This window comes from Musa acuminata, chromosome BXJ1-6 (genome assembly GCF_036884655.1).
Source record: "Musa acuminata AAA Group cultivar baxijiao chromosome BXJ1-6, Cavendish_Baxijiao_AAA, whole genome shotgun sequence".
Classification (NCBI taxonomy): domain Eukaryota; kingdom Viridiplantae; phylum Streptophyta; class Magnoliopsida; order Zingiberales; family Musaceae; genus Musa; species Musa acuminata.
Genome location: NC_088332.1, coordinates 18,068,618 through 18,089,152, shown reverse-complemented (window position 1 = coordinate 18,089,152; position 20,535 = coordinate 18,068,618). Strand labels below are relative to the sequence as shown.

The 20,535-nt window shown below is 34.7% G+C and overlaps 1 protein-coding gene across 5 annotated transcripts; it reads left to right on the top strand.

Annotated features, from left to right (window-relative positions):
- The first annotated feature begins 1,590 nt into the window (after positions 1-1,590).
- LOC103988642 (RNA pseudouridine synthase 7) lies at positions 1,591-12,950 on the top strand. 5 transcript variants are annotated; one of them, XM_009407238.3, is made up of 13 exons: positions 1,591-1,752; positions 1,864-1,907; positions 1,996-2,073; positions 2,347-2,447; positions 3,092-3,179; positions 4,031-4,091; positions 4,260-4,342; positions 6,735-6,800; positions 7,757-7,813; positions 9,318-9,443; positions 11,294-11,529; positions 12,186-12,304; positions 12,402-12,950. In XM_009407238.3, exons 1-12 carry the CDS (start codon positions 1,638-1,640, stop codon positions 12,286-12,288), a joined length of 1,158 nt encoding a protein of 385 aa, XP_009405513.3. In that variant the 5' UTR covers positions 1,591-1,637; the 3' UTR covers positions 12,289-12,304; positions 12,402-12,950. The 5 variants fall into 5 exon arrangements, with proteins under 5 accessions (XP_009405513.3, XP_018682509.2, XP_009405511.2 ...); XM_018826964.2 differs by having other exon boundaries at positions 4,031-4,109; positions 12,370-12,950; XM_009407236.3 differs by having other exon boundaries at positions 1,592-1,752; positions 4,031-4,109.
- Positions 12,951-20,535: the final 7,585 nt, after the last annotated feature.

Below are 20,535 nucleotides of genomic sequence, written 5' to 3'. Positions count from 1 at the left end.
ATTTTGGAATAATTATATACCATGTTCACACAACTTATGTTTAAAAAATATCACAAACGTGGAATATTAAGAATAAATTCATAAAAATATAGAAAATTTTAATTTAATTATATACACAGTTATTACATATTTGTGTTAGTACTATCCATAAATGCTTTTCAAGCCTTTATCATAATATCATATTAAATGTAAGATTATTCGGTCAATGAATGTTGTTGCCTTTTCCATTACCATTTTGAAAATTTATCATACGTTTTTATTGGTCATTATAATAAATATATTTCAATCCTATTAGTTTTTAATATAATATTAATTTATAATTTTGATTTGGAAATCATTTATCTTTTTAAAATCATATGAATTTAATTATGTTTACCATCGCTATTTCTTATATTTTTATTATTTTTAATTTGTGATATTTATTCTTTTATCTTAAAATCAATTTTATGATCTTTGGTTCCAGTGGTCTAATAATTTTTGACTTTGAATCAATTTTGAAACAAATCTAAAAGTGAAACAAACAATGAACGGGAATAATCTGGCGTATCAAAGGAATTTTGATTTTTTTTTTTTAAGGATAAGTGGTAAAAAAATACCTCTCACCAACTCGAATGATGCTTTTCATACTAATTTTTTTCATTAATTTTTTTTGTCAGCCTTAAACCAATTATAGTATTTTTATTTGGCTCATTTATAGTATTTTTTAATGACATTAAAATATTTTTATTAAGGTGATGAAAATATTATAAGGTAATTAAAAAAATACTACAAGTGATATTATATTGTGTCTTTTTAATTATCATTACTTGTGAACTATAATGATATTATATTTTTAAGTTGGTAGTTGGTTTAGTTGAGGTTAGGAGTCCATTACAATGTTTTCAAGTAGGTTTTATAGTATTATTTTTTGTGGTGGCAAAATCACTATATCAGACAAATTTTTTATTCCTATTTAGATGATATTTTTTCCTAAGTTATTATAAATAATATTTGAATCTTAATATATTAAATAGATTCTAGTATGTTTTGATTTTATTTTTGCTCATTTATAGTGCTTTTTCAATAATAATATTATTATTTGTGTTGAGAAAATAAAAATATTATAAAATTATTAAAAAATACTGTAAGCGATATGATATTGTCTCTTTGGTTGTCATTGTTAACAAACCATTATAGTATTAAATTTTTAGCCTTAGAATTGATTTAGTTGAGATTATAAGTTTATTTGTATTATTTATATTTTTTAGTAAACTTTAGTTTTTGTGTAGCTAAAAAAAAATCCATTGGAGTTGATGAGTTTAATTATTATTTTCAATATAAACACAATTTAATAAAAACAGAGATATTTTAGAAAAAAAGAGAGAAAAAAGAGCTTTTTTAAGAAAATCGCCCAATCAAAATTTGATTCAAGATCTTGCTATTATTATAGGAAGATATATGATCTTATAAATAAAATGAAGCGAAAAATAAAAAATGCATTTTACCCGAAAATAAAAGGGAAAAAAACAACACGTGGGTATTTTCCAATGAGAAATTTTCCATACCTCCAACGGTAAAAAAAATGTTGGACCGTCGGAACCGGTTATGTGGGTGGTGACCGACACCCGATACTGGCTGTGCACAGCCAGGGATGAGTCATGAGCGGTAGCGGGAAGCGAAAGCGAGACGACGGCGAAGAGGCGGAGATGGAGGCGATCGTGTGGCAAACCCCAGCCAATCCTCCCGAGCCCCACGATTACATCTTCCGCAACGGTAAACCTTAATCCCCATCTTCACCTAAACCCTAATCTGGCTTTTCTTTCTCTCTTCTTTTTCTCTCTTGCTGAAATAGCCAACTTAATAAAATGGCGAACTGCGTTCCAGGAAGGCGGTACGTGAGGCCCTACTACTTCGAGTTCATCTCCCACGTAATCAGATTGATTCCTGTCCCCTTTTGTTTGCTTCGTTCATGTCGATGTTTCATGCGAGTTTGCGTTGACGTCTATGTTTATGTAGGCTAAGAAAAGATGGGCCGGAAAGACCATTGTTGATCTTTTCGCCGAAGAGTTCAAAGGACGTTCTTATGACTACTATGTAAGAGTGACGCTTCCTTTTTCCTTCTTCGCCCTTTCCCAGTTCTAGTCTTGTTGATTACGAAAAGTTCGATCTTTTTGTGCTCTCGTGCTTGGAAAGGCACTGCCTTTCGGATTTGACTGGAAAATTTATGTTTTCCCTCTTCGTTTTCATTTGTCGATTAGGCTTCGTTGCTTTCTTTTGGAGCTTGATTAGTTTGGACTTAATTTTTGGTTGGTTGAGTGTGTGCTGTGCTCTCTGCTATTTTCTTAGGTTCTCTGTTGCTTTTGGTAGGTCAGTGCTGTGAAGTGTGGAAGAATCCGAGTGGATGACAAGATGGTTCACACATCATATGTTGTCCAGTCATCTCAAAAGATCAGCCACTTTCTTCATAGGTGTGCCTGCTTGGTAGTAGTTTAAAGAACATACTTATTTTACTTAATTGTTCATGCCTCATTTTCTCGTTGCATTTTATTTTGGTCACATTGTCTGGAGGCTAAAAGAAAGGAGAGGAGCAATTCTGAGCTTCACTTTTTTACTTATGAATGAGGTGAAAAAGGTGCTGCAGAATCAATTCCCAGTAAAAGAAAAAAAAACAATTGGAAGATTGCAATAGTCAGCAAAAAATAGGAGAAAAAATGAGACAATAGAAGCAAGCAAATCAAGTTATGTGCTTAGAAGATATTGCAACCATATTCTATGACCAATTTCCCTTGATTTAAGATGAATGCTTTGTACTGATCATAACTTTGATACAATATGATGGTTTATGCTGCACTGTATGATAAGCTTCAATAGTCAGTTTTGGGGCTGATTTTCACCTAGACTAACAGAAAGTTAGAACTGGAAGAGATGTAAAAATAATTGAGACAGAAGGAGATAAAAAGATGAGATAGGTTTGGCCGTGCAAAGGCTTAGTATTAAGCTCTTTGTCATGGGTTGCCTTTTTTTCTTGTTAGTTGCTCCAAGAAGAAGCTCAACATTTTGTTTTGTCATATTTTCACAAACTAGCATTTAGAGAGAGAATTTACTCATGTAGGCATGAACCACCAGTATTGGCTGGAGATGTGTTGGTCCTGCAGAATGAAGCTGATATATTGACAGTCTACAAGCCAGCATCTGTTCCAGTAAGTATGTCTGGTGCTGCAAACTTTTCTTGATGAAAATTTTTTAACACAATGTGTTAGCATTGTGATAGATAGTTTTCCAACATTTTCCCTGTGTAGTCCTTTTATATGAATTATCTTACTGTACCTATATAGGATAATATTTTCCACCCTATTTTATTTTAGAGCAATTAATTATTTGGTCTTGTGTTCTAATGTAATATAAATATGAGTTTACTTGTATGAATCTGAGGTGTAGTTAGGAGAGATAAAGCAAAAGATATACATGATATGCCTGTAATCAATTATAAATTCTCTGTTAAAGATGCATCCATGAATCATAACTGTCATGAGATCCAGATGCTTTATTGGCACGATCAATCTTTGCCTCTGCATATTGCGGCAAGGGTCTGTTTTCATCATTTATCACCTTGTTTTCTACTAATGGAGGTGTCAGAATATCATGAGCTATTTCGATTTATCTTCCTAAAGTTCTGCTTCTTATTAATAACGAATAAAGCAATTGCAAAAATTGCATTTCCGGAGTTATCATATAGAGTTAAATACAATTAATTATTTGCTCTTGTTTTTAAAAAGTTTCTAGGTGCTTCGAACAATATTATTTGTAAGTTTATTTACCTAAATTGTAGTTGTAGATAGGAGGAATGAAACAAAATATATGAATGACATGAATGATAGGCTTGTTGTAAAAGTATAAAGTCTCAGTTAAAGTTGCATTTATGACTCAGAAATGTCACAGAAACTAGATGCTTTATTGGAGTTATCTTCCTAAAGTTCTGCTTATTGATTACCAATAGTTTGACTGCCAAAACAATTGCAGGAAATTTATTTCTGAAGGTGATTATGTGCAGGTGCATCCATGTGGTCAATATCGCAAGAACACTGTTGTTGGCATTCTGCAGGCTGAGCATGGTTTGGCACCTTTATACCGTATCCTGTAATTGAAGATTTTATATTGTTTCTGTGTACAAATTTGATTTGCAATCCTCTTCAGTGTTGTATATAGCTCTATGGTTATGTTATTTTTGTGAGCTAATTCTATATTTCTGTCTTCCTTGACTTGCTAACTTATTTTGACAGCTGTGCATCGGCTAGATCGTCTTGTTTCTGGTCTTCTTATCTTTGCAAAAAGTGCTGACAAAGCAGACTTCTTAAGACAGCAGGTGCTCTGTAGAGCTTTATTGTTTTCTTTAATGATTATTAGAAAAAAAACACAACTTCTTATCTTTGGAGTTGTGACATAAATTAGAATTTGAACTATTTAATGTTCTTTTACCTATGAAGCACAGGTTCCTTGAAATGCTTCCGTTGTTTGTCTCATGACTTCGATACTGACATTTGTGAAATACTTTCTGACACATGCTGGGTAGTTCAGAACATACCGCTTGTGTATATGTAGGACATGTGAATCTTTTGCATAAGGTTTTAGAAAGTGTTGAATGTATGCGTGCAACTTGGACTTTTGAACTTGCTAATTGATGCTGTATGTTATGATGCTCAACCTTATCATCTTTCCTAACATACCTGACATGGCATGGGCGCTGGTGTTGGATTTGCATCAAACTCAGCTGATAATCATATTGAGTCATCCAAAAATGGGTCAACTATGTTAATTAAGGCCAAGATATTTTAATTCTGGTCAATGTCATGCAAGTCAATAATGAGAAGAAGATGATACACAGCAGGCAGCAGTGGTCGGGTCTTGCAACAGTGCCTTGGCCCTCTGCCTTTGCTGTGCTGCTATCACTGTCACTTTGTTGTCTCCACCATTGATTTGTGCAGTCGACCATTGTTATTGCAGCCGTAACCAGAGAGAGAGAGAGGTGACTGCAATAAATTTGTGAATAGGTGACTGCAATTATTTGTGCCTCAGGGACATAAAGATATTTGAAATCTGATGAGGTCCCATCCAAGATATCTTCTAAACTGTATCTTACAATATGCATCTTGGTTGTCCATTGAAAAAAATAGATAACAAGCCATGAGAGAAAAGGAAACAAAAGAGGAGATACAAGAGAAGAAAAATTAGAAACAATAAAAAGCATATGCTATGTTTAGATTAAAGTACTGTAACTTCAGAAATATTCAAATATATTTAAAAAATAGCAAAATATTTTTCATAATTTTAAGTGTTCTAGTAATTGTATATGATCATTTTATATTCTCTAAATATTTTAAAACATATAATTCTATACATTTTAATTTGGTCTTATTTTGGTCTATATCTTAAATTTGAACTTCTTTAATTGTATTTTTGCATGCTTAATTACAATGGTAGTCATGTCAGACATTGAGATCTCTTAACTATATGACACTTGTATCTGAGTTTTGGCAAAATAGGTTATATGTTTGTGTCTGAAGTTTTATTAACAACTGCTACTTCTAATAAGTTCCCTATATGATGCTTATAGATTGTTTATGTAATAGAAAGCACAAAATCATATTAGCATATGAAAATATAGACATATTTACCATGTTGTATGCTACTTATGTAAGATGTCATTGTAGGTATATCTGTTTTAGTTGTCCCATGTTTGTATGTGTGTTATATATCCTCTTATCTTTCTTGTTTACTTGTATATGTATCATATCAACTATTTATTCCAAGTTCAGTACTTGTATGTTCATAACTAATTGAACTCTAGAGTTAGTGTTCAAACTTATATTATCACTTAATCAGTTAGACAATCAACTAAGCAACTTCCAAACAGAAATATCAATTATGTTTCAACAGGCCAGGCTTAACCTCTTTCTGCACTATCACATTGGCCCATGGATGTGTTATTTTTAGTTGCCTGATATGTAATTTGGGTGCCATTAACATGTTTTCAAACCATTTCTGAGAGTTCTCTACTCTGAAATTGAAAGGCTAGCTTTCAATTGGGCTCAGCTACATTTCACCTTTAAATTTTCTTTACTATTTAGATGGTGTTTGGGACTTCTAACAAAGGTTGATAGTCAAAATTGTTTTTTTGCAGGTTTTGGATCTAACATGTATTTCACCTTTATTATGCAGATATTTGTATACATGCTGGAAAGTACTTGCAGATGATGTTTCACAATTTTCCTCCTTGAATGCTTTGCTTTTGCATTTTGACTGTTGAGTTCCTTTTTTCATTTCTAGGTCTCATATAAGCATCCATGTGAGTTTGGTTGGTTTTTGGACCTAACAGGATGATATTGAAGTTATTATGAATGATTAAGATGTTAAAAATCAAACTAATTATCCTCGCTGGGAGCATTATTTTCTAATAGCCAACTTCCCTTTTTTTCCCTTGAGGTGTGTCAAAAGATTCCATGTGGTTCCATGTGACTTTGGGATTTCCTGTTGAATCTAACTTGATGATGGTGAAGTTATTATGCATGAATAGTCAGGCTAATTCCTTAAGTTTTTCTTAGGTGGAATATGTAACCTAATCTTGTTATCATTTTTACCATCATAATCAACTCTTAATTGATATGAAATTACAAACTAGGCATTGTTAAGAACATGTTGCCACCTTTATTTAAAATGTTTCTCTCTTTTAATATTTAACAGTGTTGATTCTGCTGCAGGTTGAGGCTGGGTTGCTGCAAAAAGAGTATATTGCTAAGGTTATTGGGGTATTTCCTGAGAAAGAGGTACCTAACACTTTACTATCAAAATGAGATACCATTATTGACATTGACAACTTAGGTCACAATCCTCTGCTTCATCAAGGGTGTTAGGATATAACCTTTTCTTTTCTTATTATCAGATGCCTGTTGCTTGAATCTAATGTGTTCTCTATTAATGTGATTTCCAATATTTTATGATGTATTAAGTAACTATAGTTCCCTTTTAGTTTTTCTAGATAACCACCTTATAGAAGTAGATTTCTTTTAAGTTTTTTTACCCAGTTTTAGTGAGATCTTTACTTCCAGCCCAGGTTGATGGGGTATTTCATGGATGAATTTGTTTACACCTACAATATGTGTATGCATCACAATCTTATGTTACACATTGAAGGTGACTTTTTTGCAAATGACTGGTCACTGCAAACTACAAATGTTCTGCAAACAGTCAGAAAGTAAAAGTAGGCCGCTGGGGTCATGTCCCCTGCTCTTATATCATGATGGCATGGTTACACATGAGTTAGTGTATTATAAGAATGATGGGTGTGTTTATTGAATATTTCTGCATAAAAATGCAGGGGCCAATTAATTGCACAAACATTTTGCAAGGGTCATCTTCTAAAGTTTAACTAGAAGTAGGTGGCTGGCATCATGTTCCCTATTCTGTATCATGTTGAACTGCATATGATTGTCAACATGTTATATTTTGGGCCTTCCAATGCTATGATTGACAGAACTGGTCTTGACTCGACTCTTAACTTAAACATTGGTTTCTGTTTCTTTTTGCATTGTAAGTAGCTTGATAAGCTTGAAAGCCTCAACCAAATATAATTGAATTACCTTAGAGAAAGGATTTTGTACTTCGATGATTTCTTATATAAGGACCCTTCATTATAGGAATAGGAATCCTTAGTTGCTATCCCTTTTTATGTCATTAGTACCAATATTCACTTTTTAATTGGATCTTTTTTTTTCTCTTCCAGGTAGTTATTGATGCAAATATTTGCTATAACGCACGTGAAGGGAGGAGCTTTGTGGAGGTATGGAAATATTATTTTCTGTATAATAGTTTTGTTTGAACCTGTACATTCTTTTTGTTTGATCTGATGTCCATCGAATTCTGTGCTGTAGTGCACATTCACTGAATCACTGGTCATTGTAAGCTCTTTGTTTGTGTTTCTTTTGATTGCTAAGACCATATAGTTTTTGACATAGTAAAATACTTCCAAATTGATTTTTTACAGTAGCAGTTAATAGATAATTAAATAATTATCTACTTAACTTAATTAGACAATTAAATAAACAAATAAACTCAATATATTGAATACTAAGATTATTTATCAGTTTGTTCATCTTTATTAGTCCTTAATAAAACGAATAAAAAGCAATTGAGATGCATTTTGCTAGCATTGTTGATTGTGCACAAAGTGTTTGTTATTGTTTTCATAGAAACATGAAATGTAAACAAAAAAGATGTGGATTCTTTTTCATTAGAGTCAAGTCAAAAAAGTGGATATGCAATCCAATTTTTTAAGCAAGAATATTGGTATGGATATAACTGACACACGTGTTTAAGGTTAAAGTGAAACTTTCTATAATGGGGTATAACAAGGAGAATGCAGAAGATAGCCATGGAGAGGATAGCAATGGAGAAGATGGCTAGACAAAGGAGAGCAATCAAAGGAAGAGTGGATCAAAGGGAGACCTCGTCAGAGAGAAGAGCAATCGATGGTAGAAGAGTGGCTGAAGGAAGATAAATAGAGTGTGAGAGAAGACCAAAGAGAAAGGGGTGATTGGAGGAAGAGGAGGCGGAGATAGAACCTTTGAGAGGAGGGGTGGAGAGAGAATGGTAGCTGGAGGGAGATGAAGTAGAGAGAGGGAAACGAGAGCGGAGGGGATGGAGAGAGAAGAGTGCTTGAATGGAGAGAAGACGGACAAAGGACATTGGAGATGAGGGGCAGGAAAGGTGGTGGTCAGAGGGAGAGGAGGGGTGGAGAGGATGGACAGCTGGAGGGAGATGCAGAAGTGGAGAGGTGGGGATACAGGAGAGGAGGGCGTGGAGAGGAGACAAGAGGGAGATGAGGGGCAGAGAGGACGGGGAAGGGGTGGAAAGAGGGTGGTTGGATGAAAATGGCACTTCCTTTCTCCCCTCAATTCTAACTTGAAATTGACATATATATGCTCCAAATAATAAGAAATGTTTAAGTGGAGGGTATCTTAGTAATCTTTATCATGCTGTCAAAATGGAGCAAATTTATTTAACTTGGCCGGCTTGAGCAAAATTATCCAAGAATGGGGTGGGCCAGCTTGTCCATTTGGCTCTTTTAATGAAATCGATGCAATAAGTGGACTGGACCAGTCAGTGGTCTGGTTCTAAGTTTTCTATTACGTTTCTAGCCACACTTTTTGTACTTTTGTATCTTTTATAGTTTCTAGATTTTGCCTTGTGAATGATCGTTCAGTGATCTGGTTTCGCTTTCATTTTAACTAAAACAGTGCCATTGTTAATAGAAATTTCAAATGTCGTAATATTCTATTGTGCAGATTAATGACAGTTGCATCGATAAAGCCTTCAAAGGAAAGACTGCATGCACAAAGTTTACTCGGATTAATACCAATGGAAAGTACAGTCTAGTTTTGTGTAAACCGGTCACTGGACGTACTCATCAGGTACAGGGTGTTTTGTTCAATGAATAGGATTTTCTTCTCATTGATAACTGAAATCTGGTATATGTATACCTTTCTGGATGCTATTTAAAGAAGTTTCTTATCATTCCCACAAGCATGATTTTTTGTTCTTTCTTTTGTGGCTGATAATTTTGTAAAAAACTTGTTATGAGAATATTATGTAGCTATTTGATATTCTCCTTTTACCATTTTTTTCTATTTGGTTTGATCCAGTTCTAGGTTTAGATTTTTGGTTCCCAGTTTCTAGCATTTTCAATGTATTTATTGGATTAGAAGTAGAAACAAGAAAACAGCTTGAGGTGGTGTTACCTAGATTCCTGGATAGTCGCTTAGTTTACGCAAAAGACAACCCACAGCAAAAGTAAGCAGTTTAAAAATAACTGTCTTGCCAAAAAAGCTTCCAAACACAACCAAAGAGTAGCCTAGATCTTGATTACACTGAAGAATGCGACCCTTCACCTCCATTATTCAAGATATACAACCGCACAGGAATATCAGAACAGCAGGGAATAGACTCTGATTCCTGTCCTTCCTTTCGCCTACAATGTCCAACCATGCATTGTACAAGCATTTAATTCTAATAAGCATGCTGTCAAAATGTATATGTATATATGTGATGGAGAACTTTAGGTTTATAAAGGATTTTAGAAGAGTTTATTCTTGGCAAAGAAATCTGCAAAAAATCATGAAATACTTGGCCTAGAAAGAGTTGTGTAAAAAAATGAAGTCTTTTGGTCTTTTTAGGTGATGACTTTGGTACCACCTTTGTATTAAGTGCACTTTTTTTTTTTCTTCTCAGCTGTGATAAGTTTTTTAAAGCTATTTAGTTCTCTTAGAAGTTGCATTTTGGGTTTTCAAAAGACATACAATTTCCTAGAAGTCAAAGGAGGAAGTCTTGGAGGTTATTCTTGGGGATCACTATCTTCATTGATTGTATTCATTATTGTACTAACTACTAAGGTTCCTAAACCCCTATAAATAGTGGAATTTATCAATGGATAAAACAGTTCAGATTTGAATAAACTTGCATCTTCTCTCTTGTAGTCTCTGACACTCCTCTCTTGCTCTTTTGCTCTCTCTTTCCTCTTCTTTCTGTTCTATATCAATACACTGGAAGAGAACCTTTTATGAAGTCCGTATGCATATATATATATATATATATATATATATATATATATGAAGGTCATTGCACAATAGACCCCAACAAAGTCTGTTGCTTTTAATTCTCCTCTGTCCAGCATCTCCACCATGATTTGGTTGATCCTGGCCTACCTCTAAATATAGGGTTCATAAACAAACTCCAAATTTGCTTGTACTGTAAATTGTTCTACATATGACAATGTTAGTCTACTTCATATTTTCTCTAGCTAATAGCAATTTTAACTGAGAATTATTTATTTATTTCGAAATGAAATTCTCAGTGATGAATCACAGCCATTGACTTTCAAGCAATTTAAATTGTTGTTTTGCTTTAAACAGGGTTGCTGTTTTTTGTGATCTTATCATGTATCTTTTGAAGCTACAACATTATTCCCCCACTGTGACTTCACTATCTGTGCATTACCATAATTCTAGGCATGCTTGTGTTCTTACATACTTGGTGATACATTTCAAACTTATGACCGAGATAAATAAATAGCAAATGCCTGTGATTTTGCCTGAGATGGTGGCAAGTATCTGTAACATATGTCAGTGATGCTTAAATGTCCACTTCTATTTTCAAGCAAGGAACCTTCTTGTTTCACGACTTTCTTTCTGTCATATTTATGCATCTTTTGTGTTTCAATTTAAGATATTTATGTGATTGTCTACTCAATTTTGTAATCATGCAGATACGTGTGCATCTCCAATGTGCAGGCCATCCTATAGCTAATGACATGCTATACCGTTCTGAGGATGTTCCTTCCCGTTCTGCTAATGGAGTTGGAGCTGATAGAGCTGCCTCAGGGACATGCAAGCCACCAATGTCTAATTCTCATAAAGATGATTCCTTTGCTGAAGATTCTGCCAGTGAAGAATTCAGTATCGATCCTATGTGCACTAATTGTCCAAATTTGCCTCCCAAGGGGTATGGTTTCTCTCATTATATCGGCCATTGCAATATTTTTGTTCCTCGTATCTGTTGTTCTCTTATTTATATGACGCCTACTAGAATGTATGGTTATTTGGTATGATAATTTAATTTAGATTCTTCAGCAACATGCATTTGGTCATCTAGATTTGATGAAGTCCTATTCTCGAATGTTGCATCTGCTATAAATCAACAGAAGTTTAATGAAATGGGAACTACTAAAATATGGATGCAAACAGTCTTACAAAAGTAAATTAGAGAACACCCTGGGTCTTGCTATGAAGCAAGAACTAATCTGACACGCTAATTTTATTCAAATGTGATGTTATTGGAAAAGATGGCCAACAGAAGCAAAGATTAACAAATACTAGTTACTTTGTCGGCAACTGAAAATTGATTCAAAGTATTGTGCTCCCATGCCATAAGTTCTGTCAGCTGATCTGAGCACATGTTGATTCTTTGGTGCTCTCACTGAGTCTTTTTAACAAATTGCAATTATGTGTTATATTAGATCAATTTTCATTTCCTAATCCTATATTACCAATTACATTGCAAATGATTTCCCTTTCAAGATTTTGCTGGTCTGCATCTGATTATCTGAATGCTCTTTGTTTTGGCCTTGTTGATGTCTTCTTCATATACTTCTCTTACAGGTACGATGAAGATGAGGAGGGTATATGGCTTCATTGTGTCCGGTATTCGGGACCTGGTTGGAGTTACGAATGCCCTTATCCTGATTGGGCTCATCTCTGCTGATTAATTGGGTTATTAGGTGCATAATCTGTCACATAGCATTCGTTATTTCATCAGTTGCCTTATTGCATCATTCTCGTATAGTTTATCTGCAGATCAATTTTCTAATCTCGCAGCTTGGAGTCCTCCCCGTGGACCGGTCTTGCTGAGCCAATGACATTTTTATGTCTTGGGAGGAATGACCACTGCGAACTATGGAAGCGTTTCTCCGATATTCTTATTTATTTTTCCATAATATGTCAACGGATTAGCATACTGTTTGATCTCTCTCTCTCTCTCTCTCTCTCTCTCTCTTTCTTTCTTTTTCTCCAAAACATTGTATGTTTGGGTGCTCGCAGATAGACTCAGGAATGCAACCCGACAAGAAGTTGTGCGCGACATCAAGCTGCTCGAGGCTGGCAATGCCGCTGATCTCCTGCAGTGTGTCCATAGTCTATTTAGATGTCTCGATTCATTGGGCTCATGAGCTTGGTAAGACTCCTCGACGTTATCTCGCATGCAAATAGATTGTCACCCTTCCATGCAAGTAATATAACCGAAGGTGGTGAACTCCCAAATCTTCTAAACTATGATTCTTAAAGCATCTCCGATTTTTGTATTCAAGTCTTAGATACAAATTGGAACAATGCTGTGCAATAAAAAAAGGCTTGAAAGTGTTTCGGCTATTCGCATGGTTTCTAAATCAGCAACATCTTTCAAAAACATCAGCACTCATTATCACATCCAAATCGTTGTCTGTTTCACTTAATTCAGTATTCACATTAAACCTGTAGGCTTTGACTCAACGACCCTTCGCCGCTCCTATTGAGCCTACGATGTTTTAGTTGTAGAATCTTGCGACCAAGGTTTATAATATCGAATTGTACTGCTTGGTACGGGTGGTATGTATCGGTTCGATAAGTTATTGGTGCATGGATCGTCCGTTATCGGGCGGTACGTTTAAAAAAATCTTGTATCGGACGATACGGGGTAATATCGGGTGGTAATGGTCGAAATTTTGATCGTTATCATTCGGCATAACTCAGTAATGGTTGATTTCGATCGTTATCGCTCGATACAATTCGATAACGATCGATCGCACTATAATAGTGATACAGTGCTCTCCAACGGTCAATTTGATCATTGGAGCCCTTTCTCATTGTATTTAAGTCATTTTCTCTCCCCTGTTTCATTATACTCTCTTAAACTCTCTCTTAAATCAATTTTTTTTCTCCTAAACTCTGAATTAATTGAATTATGATTTATAAAACAATGATTTATGAATTAATCGAAATTTGGGAAGATTAAGAGGAATAACTTTCTAATCAAGAGGAGAGGTATGTATTCATTTTATTTAATTAGAGAGTAATTAAGATCTTTAAGATTATGATTAGTATGTTTCATGCATATTAAATATTGAATAATATTTATGATAGTAAAATAAGTTTAATTAAGTTTTATTAAAATTATTTAATGCTACAATTAGTTATTTTAATGATTATTTAATTGAAATTTATTTAATTTTATATCAATTCAATGGCTTTAATACCTATTATGGTATTTGTCATCTTTATAGTGTTGAAAGAGAAGTAATTAGTGAAAAATTAATTATGTTAATCGTATAATTAGTGTAGATAAATGATGATTTTATCATAATTTAAATCATATTAGATTAAAATTACATATTTAATGTTTATGTGTTTGACATATATATGATGGTAAAATAAGTTTAATTATGTTTTATTAAAGTTATTTAATACCGTGATTAGTTATTTTAGTGATAATTTAATCAAAATTTGTTCGATTTTATGTTAATCCAATATCTTTAATACCTATTAGGGTGTTTGCCATATTTATAGTATTGAAAGAGAAGTAATTAGTAAAAAATTAACTATGTTAATTGTGTAATTAGTGTATTTAATGGTTTTAATATTTTTTTATGCATGTAACATATTTATGATGATAAAATATGATTAGTTATGTTTTAATAAAATTATTTAATATTACGATTAGTGATTTATGATCGATATTTGATCAATTTAATATGTTTATATTTTATAGTTTATTTGATTTAAATTAGGTAGGATCATGGCACCAAAGGAACAACCACATGATGATGCATGGGTTCATTCCCGAAAGATAAATGAAAACCGTCATCATTGGCAATGTATTTATTGTGACTACATTGGCAAGGGTGGAGGAATAACTCGGGTGAAAATGCATTTGGCTGGTGGGTATCCTGATGTTGCAAAATGCAAGAATGTTTCAACGGAGATTCGTAAATTATTTCAAAGCAAGCTTAAACAAGCAAAGGAAGATATATTAAAAAAGAAGGCAAGAGTTGAGGAATAATATCATAGGGCTACATAGGAACCAGTTTATGATTAGTATGAGGGTTGCGGCGATCAAGTCGACCCAGATCTCACAGTTGAGATTCGTGCATCATTGGAGCATCAGTATACGATTGATGAAGTAATGAGGCATCGATGACCTGACTCACAATTGGAGCATGGCAATGGTAGTGGAATCCAGAGGTCAACCAGGCATGAGGCAACCAACTGTTCCTTCTTAGTTAGGTCGAACTAGTAGCATGAGGTATGGTGGACTCCGTGGTTTTATAAGAGGTCTTGGCAGGAGGTCCGCACCAGATATTGTTGATATTGATCCGCAAGCCTATCCCCTACAAACAGCGAAACAGACACGAATTGACGATGCATACACAAAAGAAAAACAACTGGATATTGGGAAGGCAATCTTAAAATGGTTCAACTTCTACAGGATTTCAGCTAACACAGCCCAAGGTCCATATTACCAGAGCATGGTCTCTTCTATTCAAAAGTCTAGCACGGGGATCCAACCTCCAACACCAAAGGAGATTTACGGCGTGTACTTAGATGAGGAGGTTGCAGAACTAAAGGATTGGATCAAATCCTTCAAGAGGCAATGAGACGAATATGAGGTGACATTGATGTGTGACAGTTGGACAGAATCAACAAGAATGAGTATCATAAACTTTCTTATTTATTGCAATAGAAGAGTGGTGTTTCATAAGTCCGTTAATGCTTCTGAAAAAATCCAAGATGCAAACTACATTGAGAGCTTGATAGACACTATGGTAGAGAAGATTGGACCATAGTATGTTATCCAAATAATAATCGACAATGAAGTAAATTTCAAAAAGGTCGGTTTGCAATTGATGGAAAAAAGAAAAACTTTGTTTTGGACTCCATGTGCATAGATCTAATGCTAAAGGATATTGGTGAGTTGGATGCGGTTAAGAAATGTGTAGCTCGAGCATAATCAATTACAAAGTTTATATATAATCATCATTGGGTCCACGCTTTAATGCAAAAGTATATAAATGGTGAGATACTTCGACCTGGAATTACTCGGTTTGCTACCAATTTTATTGCATTAAAGTCATTACAGCAAAAAAGGTATGACTCGAAGGCAATTGTTACCTCACAAGAGTGGTCTAAATATAGATATTCAAAATTGAGCGATACAAAGAAGATAGAAAAGTCCATTCTTTCTTCTAGATTTTGGGAGACTACCATAGAAATCATAAAAGGTGTGGAACCATTTTATATTGTCCGCCATAAGATCGATATGGACAAGCATCCACAGATGTCGTATCTTAAATATATGTTGATTTCAACAAAAGAGGAGGTCAGGAAAGCATCCAAAGATGATTTTAAGATCGACCAATGCGTGCGAATCATTGATCGTCGAACCGAAGTTCATATGGATCAAGATATCCATAATGCAGGTAAATTCATATTCAGAATAATTTAATTTATTATTATTTAGATAATAAAAAATCATACTAACAAAATTATGTGTTGCAGTGTATTATCTAAACCCGGCAATTCAATATCGAATTACTCTCGGAACGCAAAATAATTTCTTAATGATACTATGAAATGTTATATATCGGCTCTTGCCAAACACTACTGAGGTAGCCGATGCTCTTATGGAGGATCGATTATTTCGAGAAACAGTTGGTTCATTCTCCGACGTTGTAGCTGTATTGTGTCGTTACACTATGGATCCTGGTGAGGAAAAGTTATGCATATTGATTATCAATTATATTTAATATTAATTATTTGTTATGCTAATAAAATCTTATTTATATCTTTTTGCAGTCGAGTGATGGCTACAATTTGGAGGGGATGCACCACATTTAAGGAAGGTTGTCGTTCATGTACTTTCACGGACAACAACATCTAGTGGTTGCGAACGTAATTGGTCAACGTTTGTATTGATTCATACGAAGGTCCGCAATAGACTCTCCTACAAACGGTTAGAGAAACTAGTATATGTCCATTATAACATGCGGCTAAAATTGCGATGTTTGAGTTGGATAAGGAGCCAGAGGAACCAGATATTGATCTCATTGACCTCCAATTCTACAATGAAGATTCAGAGCCAATGTTAGATTGGGTTGAAGCAGTAGAGAACCAAGAGGATCCTCTACTTGATGAGGCAGGAGATCCTCAGCGTCCTTCACGTTTTATCACCGAGGCAATAGAAGAAGAAGAAACACAACCCCAACAGGTAGAAAATCCCCCTCGATTACAACGTGGTAGGAGTCAAACCTCTCGAGAAACTACCAACACCCAATAGTCACACTCATCCGCCCAACGTGCAAAGGCATAGGGGAAGGCAGTAGCATCAGTTGCATCATTGGAAAGAATCAAGTTGGGCGACGAGACACCTTCACAATCACATTCAGCAACTCGCTCAGTCCAAAGACATGACAACAACACGGACAGTAGTGCCTCGACAAATGATGGCGGTGATGCCAGGCAGTCGTTGGTCTCGTCTACATAACCTGAGGGTGATGAATGGACTAAGGAGCAATATTTTACACATGTCACTCAAGATTTAGATCATGGAACTCGACAAGATACTGGTTAAGTTTATGCGCGGAAGGGAAAGGGGAATGGGAAGGCAGTGGATGAATATGAACAAATGCGACAGAGCATACATGATACAGACATAGAAAGAGGCTCATCATATTCACAGCCATCGTATTATGGAGAATCATACGGGCAACAATAGTATGGTGATAGTTGATCATCCTTCTCTGAGCAATAATATGATACAAAACAGCAGATCAGTAGCGAAAGTAGAAGCTCTGACATTCACCAATATATACCTCAAGAGCTGCCTCGGACAAATATGATTCATGATGATCAATCTATGATTAGCACTACATTGATGCATCAATGACATACAGTGTATCAATACACTATGTCATGGGATCAATTTCATGATTGGGTCCAACAAACGTATCATATTGATATGCAAATGTATTGGATCGAGGACCTCGATCCACCACCTGTGGAGGCCCGTCGTTTGTTTTGGTGGTAGAATCAATAATTAGGTATATCTATGTATGTGATTATTTAATTCATTTAAATTTTAGAGTTTATATTGTAACAAAATAGTCTAATAATTCAAATGATTTTTCTGTAGATATTTCAATCTATAACGGGCTGAAATATGAACCTTGAACAAGACTACTTCAAAGCCCAAAAAAGATATGTGATATTATTCTTACCTAACTTATATTGATTTTGCTAAACTTATACTATAACTTGAAAATCCTATTCTAACTTTTTTTTTTTCCAGGTATTTTCAGAGGTTTAACGGACTGAAATCAGGTGTACTGTTCGGTACACTTGAGTGTATCCCTCGGTACACCGTACCATACTGTACCGAGCCTAGGTCGAAACATCGGTACGATACGGTATTACGAACCTTGGTTGGGACAACCATAATAATAAATCCTTATTGCATCTGTGACCACAAATGTCTTATGTGTCAATAATAGATCTTTGTTGGCAACTAAGGAATCTTGTTAAGGATCTTAAAGAATTAACTAATCTTTACTTACAATACAAAAACATATTATTTAGCCAATCCCTCTTTCTATAGGCAGTTGAATGAATGAAGTTCTGCAATTGGTATGACTGCATGTCGAAGTAGTAACGAAATCATATATTTTTGTTGTCTAGACTTGGAAAAGTTGACCGATGCCTTTTCGTTTTCTCGGTTTAAACTGTAGGTGAAATCGAAAGCAAAGTTGATTGACATGTTTTTTCTTGAGCTAATCAACACATTAGTGTTTTGTTGATGCTAATAATATATGTATAATGTCGCTGTGACACTCATATGAGACCATGTTTGTGACGGTGATAAGAGTGGAAGTCGTGTGCTCAAATTGGTGTTGGAATACATCAATGCATCTGCGTTCATACTTCACGTGAACATGCTCGTTGGAAACACGCGCATGAAAGGGATGCTGTCGTATTTTGTTTTATTGGACTAAGACACAAGCAACTTTATTGTGACTGAGGTGACAGATCCAGACTTACCACTAACCTAAAAGAGAAGATATTTGATCCAATCACCAAGAAAGCTCATGCAGAAGAAATCAAATCAATTTAATGTTGAACATTCTTTTATCTCCTGTCATTAAGAATTGCACACCCCACAATTTCCTATCAATCATCTCTACTCGCATTCACATTGATGTCAAATTGCCCCCACCAACCATGTGGCATTGTCCCCTCAAAACTACATGTTTCCATGGTTGAAATCAGTGTTCCAAGTAATGTGGCTTTAGCTATTTTAGAGAGAGAGAGAGAGAACATGAGGCTTGGTAAAAAAATGTTGATACGTTGCACCTGTATCTTAATTTTACTATATAAAAGTGGTCAATGACTTGACATTATAATCGGATTAATACTATTCTTCTGTATCTTCTCCAAAACATGAACTCCTTGCAGAAAAGTGTGGGTGAGGGTGATGTATCAATCCTTGGATCAGTCACCTCTTATTTCTTCTTTTATGGCCTAGTTTGAGTATGAAATAAATTGATAATGTCTATATGATGGCTGAATTAAGCAGCTGAATCATCTTCACAATTAAAAGGCTACCCTAATCAATACGAATACGATGCAATGATAATGAAAAAAAAAAATCCTATAGGTTCGTTAGAACCACATTTTATAATAGTTTGACTGATTGATTGATTCTTAATGCTAGAGACAACAAGACCTTTGATCCTCCATTTCTTGGTTTGACGCAAACGGACTCGTATCATTTCATTATAATTAATAATTTTTTTTTTTGAAAAATCAGTATATCAAAAGTGGATGTTGATTCGCGTTGTGTCATTCACTAGATTGAATTATCCTTCAAAAAGATTAATTTTTGGCCTTTAGACAACATTAACACTCCTTTCTTTGCCTTGTTTTAAAAGATGATTCGTATTTTTTTTTTACATTATTGGTTATCATTTTGATTGAGTAAATATTAAGAGTTCCCTTAATTATTTTTTGGAACTCTCCGGTGAATAAAAAGTCACATCTACTATGAACATTGTTATGTTTGTTTCCAAAGTGAAATGCTGAAAATATGGTGGCTTTAAATATAAAATACTATGTGTAGAATCTATAAAATATAATATGCTATAATTAAATAAAAAAAATTGGGCAAATTCTTGAAAATAACTCATATTTTTGAAAAAAATCCTAATTAGTGACCCAACTTTCAAATTTTTTTTTTTAAATGATGATATTACCCTTGTCGGCCATTATCTTCTCTCAGCATTGTCACTTTCACTAGACCCACCCCTGCGTGTCTCGTCCTCGTTTTTCTCACTCATGACGTAGGTGACCATTGGTCCATGTCATCCTAACCCTCGCCCTCGTTTTTCTCGCTCATGACATAGGCAACCATTGACCCATGTCGTCCTAACCCTCGCCCTCGTTTTTCTCGATCATGACATAAGCGACCATTGGCCCATGTCGTCCTAACTCTCTTCTTTTTTAACTCATTGAACCTACCCCTGTCTCCATGATTTTAGCCCTCTTCGCTTGTGTCTCCATCGCTTATCATTTATGTCGCGGGCAAGGATGGTAAAAGCAAAAAGTACAAAGGTGAGTTCAAATGGACAAAGACGAGAAGAGTTAGACGATAAGGTCAACAATCTCTTATGCTACTGACGAAAATAACAAGAGTGAGACAAACAGGGGTGGGTTTGATAAGCCAGTGGAAGTAGTAGGGATGAAGGCGATGGTAGGATCCCCAAAGATAGAAGTAAAATAATATTTTTATGTAAAGAAAAAAAAGACAATGGTAAGTCAAGACGTTATGCGAGAATTTCTCAGATATTTTTTCGAAAATTCGTCCATAAAAATTACATACTACGTATACAATACAAATATACGTCCGTCAATTTCCATGTGCATTCCCCTG